The sequence below is a fragment of the Trematomus bernacchii genome, unplaced genomic scaffold, assembly GCF_902827165.1.
Source record: "Trematomus bernacchii unplaced genomic scaffold, fTreBer1.1, whole genome shotgun sequence".
Taxonomy (NCBI): Eukaryota; Metazoa; Chordata; class Actinopteri; order Perciformes; family Nototheniidae; genus Trematomus; species Trematomus bernacchii.
The window spans coordinates 14052079-14065686 of record NW_022987582.1 but is presented as its reverse complement, the minus strand read 5'-3'; the positions used below and the strand labels follow the sequence as shown (position 1 = coordinate 14065686).

The 13608-nt window shown below is 41.5% G+C and overlaps 1 protein-coding gene across 1 annotated transcript in view; it reads left to right on the top strand.

The window, feature by feature from the left end:
* LOC117480740 (furin-like protease kpc-1) overlaps positions 1 to 13608 on the top strand; it is a 188891-nt gene that overhangs the window by 155052 nt on the left and 20231 nt on the right. The window contains exons 14-16 of the mRNA XM_034128181.1: positions 6136 to 6246; positions 7379 to 7472; positions 9855 to 10040. Coding sequence (XP_033984072.1) covers positions 6136 to 6246; positions 7379 to 7472; positions 9855 to 10040 — 391 coding nt within the window. The remainder of the gene's footprint in view (positions 1 to 6135; positions 6247 to 7378; positions 7473 to 9854; positions 10041 to 13608) is intronic.

Genomic DNA, 13608 nt, shown 5'->3' with positions numbered 1-13608 from the left:
AACAGAGGGGAGCCTGTACTCCCCTCCACCCGAACCCCAACACACACTCCACCCTACTGTGCTACAAGATGAGTGGGGGGTTGTAGGGACCCTGTGCTCTTCTAAACTTAATCTAATGAATAATTCATGTAATTGTAGCAATTTCTATATTTTACTAGGGGGGGAGAAAAACAGAAGATATTTCAAAATAAAGTTCCACAACAGCCTGCGCTCAACCTCCTCAACTCGCTTTCCTTTTTTGTCTTGCTCAGATTTAGGTTAACCTTATCCCATTATTAGCTGACAGCAAGTTGAAAGGTCAATCAGCTCTAGTTTTAGCAATATATAAAAAGTACAACATAGCCGATGAGAAGAAATGCTGCGATAGGGGTTTTTGCAATATAACAGTATTGACGAGAAGTTTAAAATAATAAAATATTGATATCATATATTAATGACACACAAGATAATATTTAATAATACATGTAAATTATCCAGCGCCTCCTTAATCATTTCCCTCTTGAGTTATGGTTACAAAATGTATCTTCACTACGCTGCAGTTGTATTTTGAATGTAATGAATTGGCCAAAAAGATTTAAAAAAATGCTCAATAAACAATCTCAAAGATTTTATTTATTTATTTTTACACATTTTCTCTAACAATTTAAATAATATTGCTTTCTTAAATTATTTTGGGCACGTTAATTGTGTGGTTAAAATCTGATATTGTGACATCCATACGTTATGTTAGGGCCACCTTTAAGAGTTTAATACAAATACTAACCTTTGAAAAACATATTAACCTTAAAACACTTTCTTAACATAACCTGTCTAATTCTTTCGAAACAAAATCATGATTTTGAACTGATGACATGTTTCTCAAGTCTATGGCAGAAAATGTTGCCTTACTTCTATATGCAATCCCCAGCAGTAAAACATGATCAAATAGATTTATAATGTATAATTATTCTCTCGCAACACTCAAATCCCAAACAACTCTAGTTTAATTGTAGCTCTAGAGATTTTATAACCCTAAACATAGGTTACGTCATTATATGTATGCAGGTTCACTTTACATGTTATGGATTTGATCACACTGAGGTCTTTTCCACAGTGCCCTATGCCCTTAAACTGACCGTCAATCCAAAGGTGTTATTATTTTACATTGCATGTGGAACACAGAGCTTTTGATCTCTGTGTGGCTTCCATGCTGAAATCATGAAGCAGATGTCCTTTAAACAAAACAGACTTTGTTTTTGATTGTTACATTTCCGTTTGCTCTATCACATTTAGTGATATGGCATCAAAAATGTGCCCATTTGAAGAGGCAAACAAAGGTTCCCGGTTCAGTGTTTGCTTTGTCCAAAGGGAAATAAAGGCAGTGGGAGGGTATCTGATGCCAGGCTTGTAGCACCGCGCTTACTCAATCCTCTCTCTCCCCCCCCCCCCCCTCTCTTTCGCCACAAGGGCAGAGACATCTTAAAGGACTGTACCTTGGTGTGCGTCCAACAAAAAGCTCTCTGCTGAATTTCATCCTCTTTTGAATTTGTGTTTGAATAACACTCAAGCCACAAATCAAAATATGTTGGACACTGAGAGTGAGGTCATGGGGTATAGATCATTGCGGCTTCCAGAGAAGTCTCCTTGTGTGAGAGAAGGGGACGGGTGGCTGCTGCTTTGACTGATGGCTGTGGAGACTAAGAGGGCCGTTCGGTGCCCATTCTCCTGAGACTAAAACCATGCCTGTGCCAAACCCCTCATTTTCCTCCCCGCAATATATTTCATTAAACTTTTAACTCTTTGCTAGGTAATTCACTTGACATTTTGAGGCTGCGCCGTTGAAGGCTGCTGAGTGTTTCTCCCTCTGCAATTTCACCTGAGATAGATATTTGCCTAATACTGCCTTAAAAATGTATTCCACATTTCTTTTTTCTTTTTAAAGGCACACATTCAGAACAGTTAAATGGATGTAATTGTATAACATCCAAGCCAATAAAGCGGAGCAGCGCGGCACAGCATTTCATGGTTAGTGCCGTGCAGGTCCCAGTGGCGCAGATATAATTAAGACCTCTTCTTAATTACTTAATAAGCCTAATTAGTAACATTTCTGAGCAGCAGACTTGGCTGTAGGAGCGATGGAAATCAGACGAATGTTAAGTCCATTTGTTCTTTCATTTAATTCCTGATTTTAATGAAATTAGCGCGTCATGATACAACAGCAACAAACCACGCTGGGATTGACCATGGGGCTAAAGCAGTTTTCAATGCTACCCGATGAACATTCAATTAAGTGGTACAAAAAGGGGACAAAAGAACATAAGAATTAAAAGGAAGTAGAAGTACACTCAGGAAGCGTAGACCTACAGTACAGTACAGCAAGGCAATGGACCATTAAAATGCCCAATCTTACATATTTAAAACATTGTTTTTGTAACATCCCCATGAGTCGGATTCAAAAACATCCATATCCAATAATGGGTTCTTTCTTAATATTTTCTTCACCTTCCCAACAAATGTTATAACAATTGGCCCAGTCATTTTTATGTAATCCTGGTGAAAAAACAAACCAAGCCGAAAACAAAACCCCCTTGTTTTGTTGTTGGCTACTACAGTCATGTGTCACCTTCATCAAGTGCTTATTGTCTCCACTTCTTCATTTTTCATTAGCCCAGATGTGATGGAGAGGTGCGTGAAACTGCAGTCAGGATAACTAAGGCTAGCCGACCAATCACGCGCAGGGAGCTGCTCCTGCATTCCTGGCCACTTAATTAGAAGTTGTTGGTACCACAGAAGGTGTCACCAACCTTTTCAGGCGCCGAACAGATGGTGTCCCCTCTTTTTGAGGTCCTGCCAATGCCCACTCTGTGGCTCCTGGGAAAATGACCTAACTCACAGGCAGCTGCTTAGTGCGGCTTGAGTGATTCTTTACAGCCACTTCTATTGGGGATGGTTTGTGGGGGGGGGGGACTTAGCAGGACGTACCACTGCAAACAAGGGGTGAGGCCGCAGTAACTCGGTCCCTGGATGGCTGCAAAAACCTGTTTTGGTTGCAGCATACCAGTTGTTAAAGCTGTGTTTTTAGTGCTGTGTGCAAAGACGAAAGCGGGGACCCCGACCCTGGAGATTTTGATGTCTCAGTGCTGGGAGGGTCTGTGTGCACCTTCCTTACGCTGCTGGCAGATGGTGTGAATATCAACAGAGAAAGGACCCGGGAAGGCCCGCAGAACAAAAAGTGAAAAGGGTTCCTCGACAGTTACAAAGAGGCCCCCATGGAGAGGTGGGGGGGGGGAGTGGCCTTCGTCCTAATGGATAAAAAGAAGGAGGGAGTTAAGAGTGTGCAAGGGCATTTGCCGTCGAGGAGTGAAAGTAGACGGAGAAAATGCGAGGGCCGTGGATTCGATATGTGTGGAGGCGGGGGGTCGGGGGTTTAACATGCTTCGTGCTGCGTGGACAGAAGATCCGCTGTCACTCTGCAGTCGGCTTGGCTCAACCTGCCTACGACCACGCAGGAGGTGGAGAAGGAACAAGTTTAGAATGTGATGACTGTGTTTTCTGACTAATTGCTTGATATGATGTGGGTTTCATCTTAAACAGTCTCTCCAAAAACCTCAATCGAGTCAGAAAAATGTACAAATCCTGCAATGACTGAGCAGTGTCCCACAAAGATACTGCTATAAATCATGTTGTTTGGAGAAATCCCAAGGCTCACGCTGTACGTGTGTTACTCACTTGGAATGGCTGAGAAGGCTGTGTGTTCTTCCTTCAAGGCTGCTCAGCTCAGTGGTTGCGTTTCATTGACATGGCAGGGGACATAAAATCTGTCATTTTCATCATGTTCTATCGTGGGTAAACCTGTTTCCTGCAGCTTTCTCTATCAGATATATGTCTGTGGGTTTATGGCCGTGGAGCTGGGGCAAGCCCGATCGATCAGCGGGAGCTGTAGGATTTAATAGGTGCACAGCTCTCGCTAAGGGGTACAGGGTGGGGAGGGTATATTTAATCTCTAAAAGGGAGCAGGGTGGCGGGCCCCGGTCACCAACTGTTCCTGTTTTATGAGAAGTCAGGGTATCAGCTCTCCCCACACTGGGAAATATCTTACATGATCTATTGTTATTGCTGGTGTTATTATTAAACGTATCCATTTTAGGTATCCATATCCAGAAATTAAAGTATATTAGTGTTTCCACTGTATGCATCCAAGATAATAACCAGAGTTACTACATAAGAATCTCCCCACACAATAAACTGACTATCTCTACTTTAAGCAGCTGGAGTCAGGGTCCAATGAGGATTATAAATCAAACACCACCAAACTTTGCCACCATTTAGGAGTCTGTTGTGTTAGGGCTAACATCTCAAAGTTCCCTCCATTGGAATCCTTTGTTTTCTTCCGTAAGATTGTGACATCACTTTGTTACACTCACGCTTATATTGGCAAGTGCTTCGACACATGTGCATGATAGGCTTATCTATGAGCAGTTGACCAATCGAAACAGAGCCGGCCAGCTAACCAATCAGAGCAGACTGGGCTCTGGTTTCAGACAGAGGGTGAAAAGAGGTGCTGTAGCACAGTATGAAAAAATGTATAGCTTTTTGAACATTAAATTGTGTAAAAATGTCACAGTAGAGGCACAAAATAAAAATATTACACAGAATTAGCATAATAGGCCCCATTTAATTTGTGGTTTAATTACATTTTTACAAATTTCTATTTTATTCCCGCCCTCAAGTGGGTTCAAAGATGTTTTTTTAGTTTTTGTCATAGCTGTTTAACCAGCCACATTAAGATGTTTTGAATGCGTTTTTAAATATGGTTTAGCATTCAGGATCACAGATCAGTCGATTTGTAATGGCTTCTATTAAACATTGACTACTAAACAAAAACACTGCTACCTCCTATCATTTAATCGCATTTTGAAGAGCAAAACAAATATATGTTAACGTTCTTTACTTCTCATTAGGGTCCATGTTGATTCCTCTCTCCTCTAGTCTTCTGCATTCAGCTCTAGTCGTTGTGTTTTGCTCCGACTCTTCACAGCTTTCTCTAACCCCCTGAATGACCTTGAACTTCAGCCGCGCACCTTAACCCCACACACCCGTCTGCCTAATGCTATTATGCCGGGGCCCTACATGCTAAAAGTCATTGGTGGTGATACTGGCTGATTAGATTGTGTCCATTGATCGCACGACGTGCTGTTAGGACGAGGACGCTGTGGGCTCTGCTGCTGCCCCCCCTCCTCAGACACACTGACAGTCTGAGCGGAGGAGACGGAGCCCCATGCCGGGCGGCAGATTGAGTTATTGATCAGCTCGCTCCTGTCTCCTGTCTGTCTCTCTCTTTCTGCTGCTCCCGGAGACCCCGTCATCAGGATAATGAATTTCACTTATTGCAGATTAACGGCATAAGGTCTGTATGGTAATAATGGCAGAAATTAGCTCTTTGTCACCCCCTCTGGATTTTCCTAGAGGAGGGGTTGGGGAGAATGAAGGTTGTTACGGCCCTTCTGCCTGAGGACTGTGATTTTAACAAGAGGGAAGTGAAAGAGAGAAAATTAAAGATGTGAGGGAGAATTAAGACTTATGAGGAAGAGAGTTCTGATGCAAGAAATTCAGGTTTAAAGGAGGAGAGTGAAGGAGATTTTAGAGAGGAAAAAACACTGAATAGCAGGCTGCTCTGCGGAAGAAGAGGGCAAAGAGGAAACATGAGAGCGGATGATTCAATAGAGACGTAAAGAGATGGCTGGTAAAGTGGAGAAGAGAGTGTAAGCTAGGCAGCGGTCACACAGTCACCAGGCAGCGACGCCGCTTAAGGGTCGCCCATTGTGTCTCCAGCACCCAGATTGGGGTGGTAAAGAATGAATAATGAGGCTTGATTACAGTCCGTGAGATGGCACATTGTTCGGAATCCATCCTCCGGGCAATTACAGGCGGTACACACAGCAGCCCTCAGCCCCGGAGAGAGAGGGGAGCGATCATGTCAGAGGACAACATCATCTTCCTCAATGACTTGTTGCTTCCTCATGTCGGAGCCATTAGCACATTCAGCCGCCCACGTACAGTAAAAGCCTCCAGATCACATGTGTGTGGGGATATAAGGATTTTGTTTCTGATTGTATACAGAAACACATATGCTTTTATGTTCCCTTCTTGTTCCAGGTATGGTTTTGGATTGTTGGATGCAGGGCTGATGGTGCAGCAGGGCACGCTCTTTAACACGGTTTCTCCACAGAGGAAGTGCATCAAAGAGGTTACACTACATCCTACCAGGTAATAACTTGAAATATAAATGTATTTATATAGCACTTTTCAAAATACACAGTTACAATGTGCCAAACCCAAACCATTTGAAAACAGAATACAGAGAAAAAAGCAAACTAAAATGTTATAAAACTGAAATCGTTGACATTTTTTTAAATTTGATTAAAGGTGGGGTATGTCATTTTGGAGAAACCAGCTCGAGTGCGCTAGAATTTGAAAGTACACAACCGGAAAAAATCTGCCTCTTCCTTCAGACTTCCTTACAGAGCCCCTCCTCCAACACACACAAACACGCACATGACTAATGAGGGCACGAGATAAGTTTGTGCACAGATGGAAGGCTGACAGGCAGGTAGGCCATCCAGTTATTTTAGCCGGGCTGGCTCAGATGATTGGTCGTGCTTTTTAAAGTGTCACGGCTTCAACAGATGACATTTTTTAATGTATTTATTGTCAAAGCATTTTATATATTCATTGCTATCGGGATGTTAAGAGCATTTCATGGAATATAACAAAAAGTGTTTCTGAAATAAATTACATACCCCACCTTTAACTGTAAAAAAGACGATACCACGTTTGCATTGACTGCAAAGGATCTATCCCCTTTTTGAATCTGGACTTTAGAACAGCAAAGGAAGATGCATTCAAGGATCTCAGTGTGCAGCAAGGTTCATGTCTCCTAGCCTGAGTCAAAATCCAAGAAGAAGTTTTGAATGAACTGGAGACGGGACACGTATTTTGGCCGATGCCAGAAGTGCATTTTTCTTATCAACACATTTAAAGGTGTGGATACATGCTTCGAGATGTTCAGGAGAAATACATGGTCTAGTTCTTCATTTGTCTCTGAGATGAAGAAAGCAGGATTGAAAGGTTTTGATGGAAAAACTACCACTTTCGACTACACACTGTAGGTTTTTAACCCCCTATAGCTGCTGATGTTCTATTTATATTGCTTTGCATCACATGCCTTACCTGCAGAACGTCTTCTCCACAGGAATCAATAATCTTTCATCTTATCTTCAGATATGCTGTCACTGCTTTGTGTGTGTCTGTGTATTTCAGGGTGGATAAATGTTTATTATTCATGCATAAACATGTCTGAGGTCTTACTGACTTATGTAATGTTTTTTGTATTGGTTAGGATCCTCTCTCCAGGGGGCGTGGTCAGTGTTGATATAGAATCAGATGCCTGTCGTGGGAGGAAGAATGAGATCAACACTGTAGAGCACGTCCAGGTCAGGATTTAAAACACTACAGTGAACTATATGTTTTCTTAAGGAGTCTCGTTGGAAAAAAATATAATAATGATCTTACAGAATTGTAAACTGTTTGGGATAGACCCATATGATTGTGAATTAGATGAGAAGGTTGGTATTTTTTAGACGCTTTGCAAGCAGTTCTTTAGCTTAGCTTAGCTTAGCATAAAGATAGGAAATAAGGGGAAACTACTGACCTGGATCTCACTTGTATTGTAAACTGAACATTCTGTACTGCTGCGATTTCAAATTAAAAGCATTTAGCTGGCAAAACACAAGTTTACTTTTATTATGGATTTCTCACAGGAAATGCAGTGTTTGTCAGTGAGCTTGACACTGGCCAACATCGTTCATCCAAAAATGGGTCTAAAAAATACATTTTTCAAATGTTGGCAGTGATTTGGATGGGTTTGACATATTCAGGTACAAATGACTATAAGAGGAGATGCAACCGACAGGCTGCACACCCCCATTTGTAACCCCTTTTATGCTATGCTAAGCTAACTGGCTAAAGGTTCATATTTAAAATACAGATGCTGTATGAGAGTGGCATTGTTGTCATGTTACTCTGGCCAAGATAGCAATTATTTCCCCAAATGTTGAACTATTCTTTTAAAACATGAGAGGTGAAGAGGTCAATTTCTCTTGATAAAACTGTTGTAAAAGGGCTGTTACAGCCTTTCAGTGTTTCCTTTTTAACATTGACATTATACAAATGAAGTCTATTGAAAATTAATTTGTGCTTGAATGTTTCATAGAAATCCTTTTTGGCATTTCTGTGTCATGTGTTCTGAGAACAGTGAAAAAAGCATCATACTGAGATGTGTAATGTGTTGGCTGTGTCGTTTGCAGAAAATGGCAAAACTGGGTGTTTCTTGAGCACAGGCACATACATGCAAATGTGTTTATGTTTAACTGTGTCAGCAGGCATACACACCCTGTGTGTGTACGTGCACAAGTTTGTGCGAGTTAACTGTGTGTGTGTGTGAGTTCTATGTACTTGTGAAATAGCGAGGAGAGAGAGAGAGTGCGGGAGTGTGTCAGCATGTAAATTGAAAAGGCTTCATCTTTGCGGCTCTGCTCCCTGGCAGAAAGCGTGGGTCAGGCCATCGCTGTGAGGTGTGATTGATGGACGTGTTGCCCTGGTAACACGCTGTAAACAGGAGCGGGCTGTCAGTCTTTTTGCAGCTTGGCGGCTCTCTCTGCGATGTGCCATTGTCACACCAGATGTGCTGCTACTGATGAACAGGGACAGGGAGAGTGTTTACTGGGTGGGGGTTTGGGGGCTGCAAGTGCTTATTTAAATCATTTAGCTCATATTCCCCTCAGCCATTTCTGTCAATGTGTCTTCTCTTTTTTGCTCTTTGCATGTCTTTGTCTTCATCTTTGGGTAGCTATGGACAGATCAATGTCCAACTGTCTGCTATACACAGTATATACTGACTGGATTTCGATATACATTTGACTAATTTCCTCCAATTTGCCTAATCGTCCATGTGTCACATGAATTACTTTAGATATTTATGATGAGTACAGTTATCTGGTACTTTTTAATGACCACTGATTGGTCCGAGGAGGCTTAGCTTCACATTTACGAGAATTGTTAAAAATGTTAGGAAACATGCATAATGCACTCTCATGCAGAGAGAGATTAAAAGATTGGTGCCCCTCTCATGCCTGTATGCTACAAATAAAGTTAGCTTAGCATAGCACAAAGACTGGAAATGAAAAAAATATCCTGGCTCTCTCTTCCTAAATGTAAGAAAGTCACGCAAAAGCGTCATTATTTTGTTATGATTTTAAGGTAAAGGGTACGAAAACCAAGTGTACCAAAAGGTGTAAATTCAAAAATGTTTTTGGGGGTGTATTTATTTGAACATTTATTTTAAAAAGCGCAGTAACTGCATGCATTCAAAAATAAAATGTTTTGTTCTTCTTACATACATTTGATATTAATTAAATACCAAGTTATTAGACAGGATAGAGAACATATGCTAGTTTTTTCCCCTTGTCTTTATGCTAAGCTTACTGTATATGGCATGGGTATCAATTTTCTGAATAAACTCTCAGTAAGAGGGCAAATGTGTCTAATATCAAATAACTAATTTTAAGATACAATTATTATCAATTATCAATTCAGCAAAGTGTGTGTCAATAAAATGTGGATTATTTCAGTTAGTTTCCTCGTTTTCAGTAAACAGCTACAAGGTGTCATACAGTGATACTGAAGAGAAGGCTCGATGCTCTTTGTCTTCTGTCCACCCACTCCTCTCTATTGTCTTCCCTATTTCTCTAACCCTCTATCAATCGTCCTTTTCACACCTCCGTCTTTTTTGTTTCTTGCCACCTGTCCCTCACCAGGTGAGAGTGAGCATTAGCGCGGTGTGTCGCGGTGACCTCTCCATAAGCCTGGCGTCTCCAGCTGGCACTGTCTCACTGCTGTTGGACAGAAGGCCCAATGACGCGTCCACTGCCGGCCTGAAGAACTGGACCCTGATGACGGTGCACTGCTGGGGGGAGCAGCCACAGGGCCTCTGGACCTTTCAGGTGAGAGAGAAAAAGCACTTTCTCTGCTTCTATGTGTTGTGCTGCTTTTTATTTGAAGATGTTCAACTTTCATCAACAGGCAGAGCCTGAATCTACACTTTAGCTGCACGTTGTGTTTAGGGCTAGTTAGTAAATGTTAGCATACTAAACTAAGATGGTGGTGAACTGTTAAACATGATACATACATATCACCATGTTAGTATTTCATTGTGAGCATGCTGATGTGTCTTAAATTGCATAATTGCAATCATACTGAAAAATATAGTTGCAATATAATTAGTACCCAGAAGGTGTACTCATAATGTTCAAAAGTTGTGTGTGAAATGCTCGACACATCCCAATCTCAACGCTAAGGGTTAGGGTTCTAACAGCAGTTGTCGTTGCTCCAGTGAACACCGTACTATACAAAAGTAAGTTAGGCAAGGCAAGGCAAGGCAAGGCAAGGCAAGGCAAGGCAAGGCAAGTTATACAATACATGAATAAAATGCATACTGCAGTGCGCATATGATCAGCTCAATTAAAAGCAGCGGCAAAAATATATGTTTTCAGTCTCGATTTGAAAATACTAAGAGTCTCTGCGGACGTGCATGTTTCGGGCAGTTTGTTCCAGATTGTCGGGGCATAATAGCTGAACGCTGCTAAGTTAAGTACCTTTATACTGTTGTCTTATAGACGGAATCAGAATTGTTTGGGTTCATTCAGCAGTATGAAAAGATTTGGTAACGCAAATACATTTCCAACCTCCTTCTCGAAAAAGTACAATGGATCGCCTCTTAAAGTTGTAACTCCAACTTGTAAACTTGGGGCAAATACATCCACCCTAACAAACACTGGGGTCACCAAAAATGGTAAACCACAAGTCAACATAAAGTATATTTACCTATATTTAATTAAAACTATAGACCATCTTGAAATGAAAACAAACCAACTGCAAATAAAATCTGGCCAATCACATAAAGCTGGGGAACAATAGCTCCCTTTCTCACTTTCTACCCTCCTACTTCTGCTGTCCATTCTGACCATAGCCATCTTCCAATCGACCCTCATTGTGATCCAAACTACACATCTGTAAAAGATTGTGACAGCATTTTGGACGTTTGTACTATGTCGAGGTGACAAAATGAGTCCACAGTCAGACTAAGTGATAACTAACTCATCTAGCTAACAGAATGTACCAAAAACGTATCTTCCTGGTAAACTGCGCTAGTTTCCATACACTTTCCAGGAACCCCCCATTCTCTGGTGATATAGAAATGAATGGCTCTGCTTCACAGTGTCCCCTTCCAGTAGCTGCAATGTATAGAAGTTTAAAAATAGCCCAGCACAGTTCAGTTCATTTTGCCACAGCAGTGTGAATCATCCTCTACTTTCATCTGCGAGTTTCAGCCAAGCATGGCAATCTTCATTTTCCTCCCCGCACTCTTCTTTCCCTTTTTTCTGTCATAGATGTGCTGATGTTTGATATGGAGGAAGGAGCTAAAATGGAAGGGAAATTAAGACTGGAAGGTTAAGTAACCTTGGCCGGGTTTGACAGACACAATACTGCCGACGTCTGATTAGAATCCATACTCAGAGACTGTGGCGCGCTGAGGTCATTTACTGTATATACGTGTGGGTGGTAGCAGTAAAGGTGGGGGGCTCTCTTTGTATGTGTGTGTGTGTATGTGTGCAAATAGGCTTCAATCCTTGTAAACAGTTAGAGGTTTACAGAGAAAAAGCTGTGAAGATGAAAGACACCCACCCCCTGTCCTCTATCACCTACCTCTTCCTGCAAACACACACACACACTTTTTCGCTCCATCTCTGTGTTTCTCCCACGTCCTCTCGCAGATTTACTGTCCCCTCTGTGACCAATTACCTAGGCCCAGTATGTCGCAGAGACGGGGAGGAAACACCGTGGAGCTGAACCACATAACGTCAGTGCTGCTCATTACCGGAGGGCCGAGACGAGTCACTGTGATGCTCGCAACACGAATTAGCACTCGCGTCTTACGTGCCGCATGCCTTAGCACTTCGCTAATCAGCACACACACACACACACACACACACACACACACACACACACACACACACACACACACACACACACACACACACACACACACACTGATTGGTTTTATGGTGGTTGTCAACTTTACAACGGATTGGAAAGAATTACTTACACACACAATCACAATTACATGTCAGCTGAAAATAAGACGTAGTGAAATAACACCTGAAGTCAACGCAAAGAGGGAAAGAAAAATGAAACACACCTCAAATTAGAAACTCCTACGTTAAAATCACTCTTTTATTATAGATAGTGAGGATTAAATATCATGGCTCACCCAAAGTTTGAGTCCACAGCAAATAATGTTCAAGAAGGACTATTTATGCTACATTTTCTACAACAATATTATGACATATCAAAAAGGTTTTTATCCTTGAGGTCTTCACTCAAAAACAAACAAGGTGATTAAAACTGCTAAAAACTCAAAAAAAGCAATTTTTCGTTAAAATCAATGTTTCTTCCACCTTGTTCAAAGCAAACCAAGATGCCGCTGACGTTTGCTCAATTTGTTTCTCTAAATATCTCTAGATTAAGACTTTGAGTAAAGTTTTATAAGGATCCTTATAATCTGCAGGGGTCTTTTCCTTTCCGAAACAAACAGACCAAGTAAACAAAATTGTCAAAAACAGTGAGAAAAGGAGTTTCATGTGAAAATTCTGTTAGAAGTACTAACATTTGCTCGGCTTGTTTCTCTAATTTCTGTATTTCTGATGCAAAAGTCCAATGTCTGTAATCGTTCATTCAGTTTAAAAAAAAGTATAGTTCTAAAACGTTTATTCTGAAAATGTGGCTTAAAACTGGATACACAATATCCAAAGTCAAGTTTATGACAGCTTCTAGCAAACACCCGAACTCTGATGCATGCGCAAAGGCAATCCAAAGGAATTAAACGCAACAAAATAACCTACCGTTACCTGAGTTGAAATTATAGATTTATTTTGTTTTTTTGAACATTTGGTATAAAGTAAGTACACAACTCACAGTAAATAACAAACCCTTGGTTGTTGTTAGTCCTTTACAAGTGGAAATGGTGCATATTATACCTTTAAATCTTCAAATGATGCGTAGAGTGAAACAGAGGACGATCCAACAGAGACAGAGAACATACTGTACACTAATTGAAAAGGCGGAAGGAGGGATAGAAGAGAGGTGAAGGATAAACTATGAAATAGAAGTCCTGGGAAGAGACTTTAACTGGACTATCTGCTGGATCAGTGTTTAAAAACTCAAGGGCGGCAGGGGGGGGGTGAGGATGAGGTGTCTGTGGAGAGTCTATATTGATTCGTCATGATGACAATTGTCAAGGAGCGCTGCGGTGCTGCTGCTGGAATAAAAGCGAGACTGAAGAGGAAAGGGAGCGAGTGTTACGGCTCGAGGCTCGGCTGACCTTCCAGCGCTGTGAAGGAGACGAGACGCTGGAAACACACTCTCTCTCTCTCTCTCTCTCTCTCTCTCCTCTATCTGCTCTCCACTGTGCTCGCTCTACCGCCATCTGTGGTGCTGTTTATCAGAGACAAA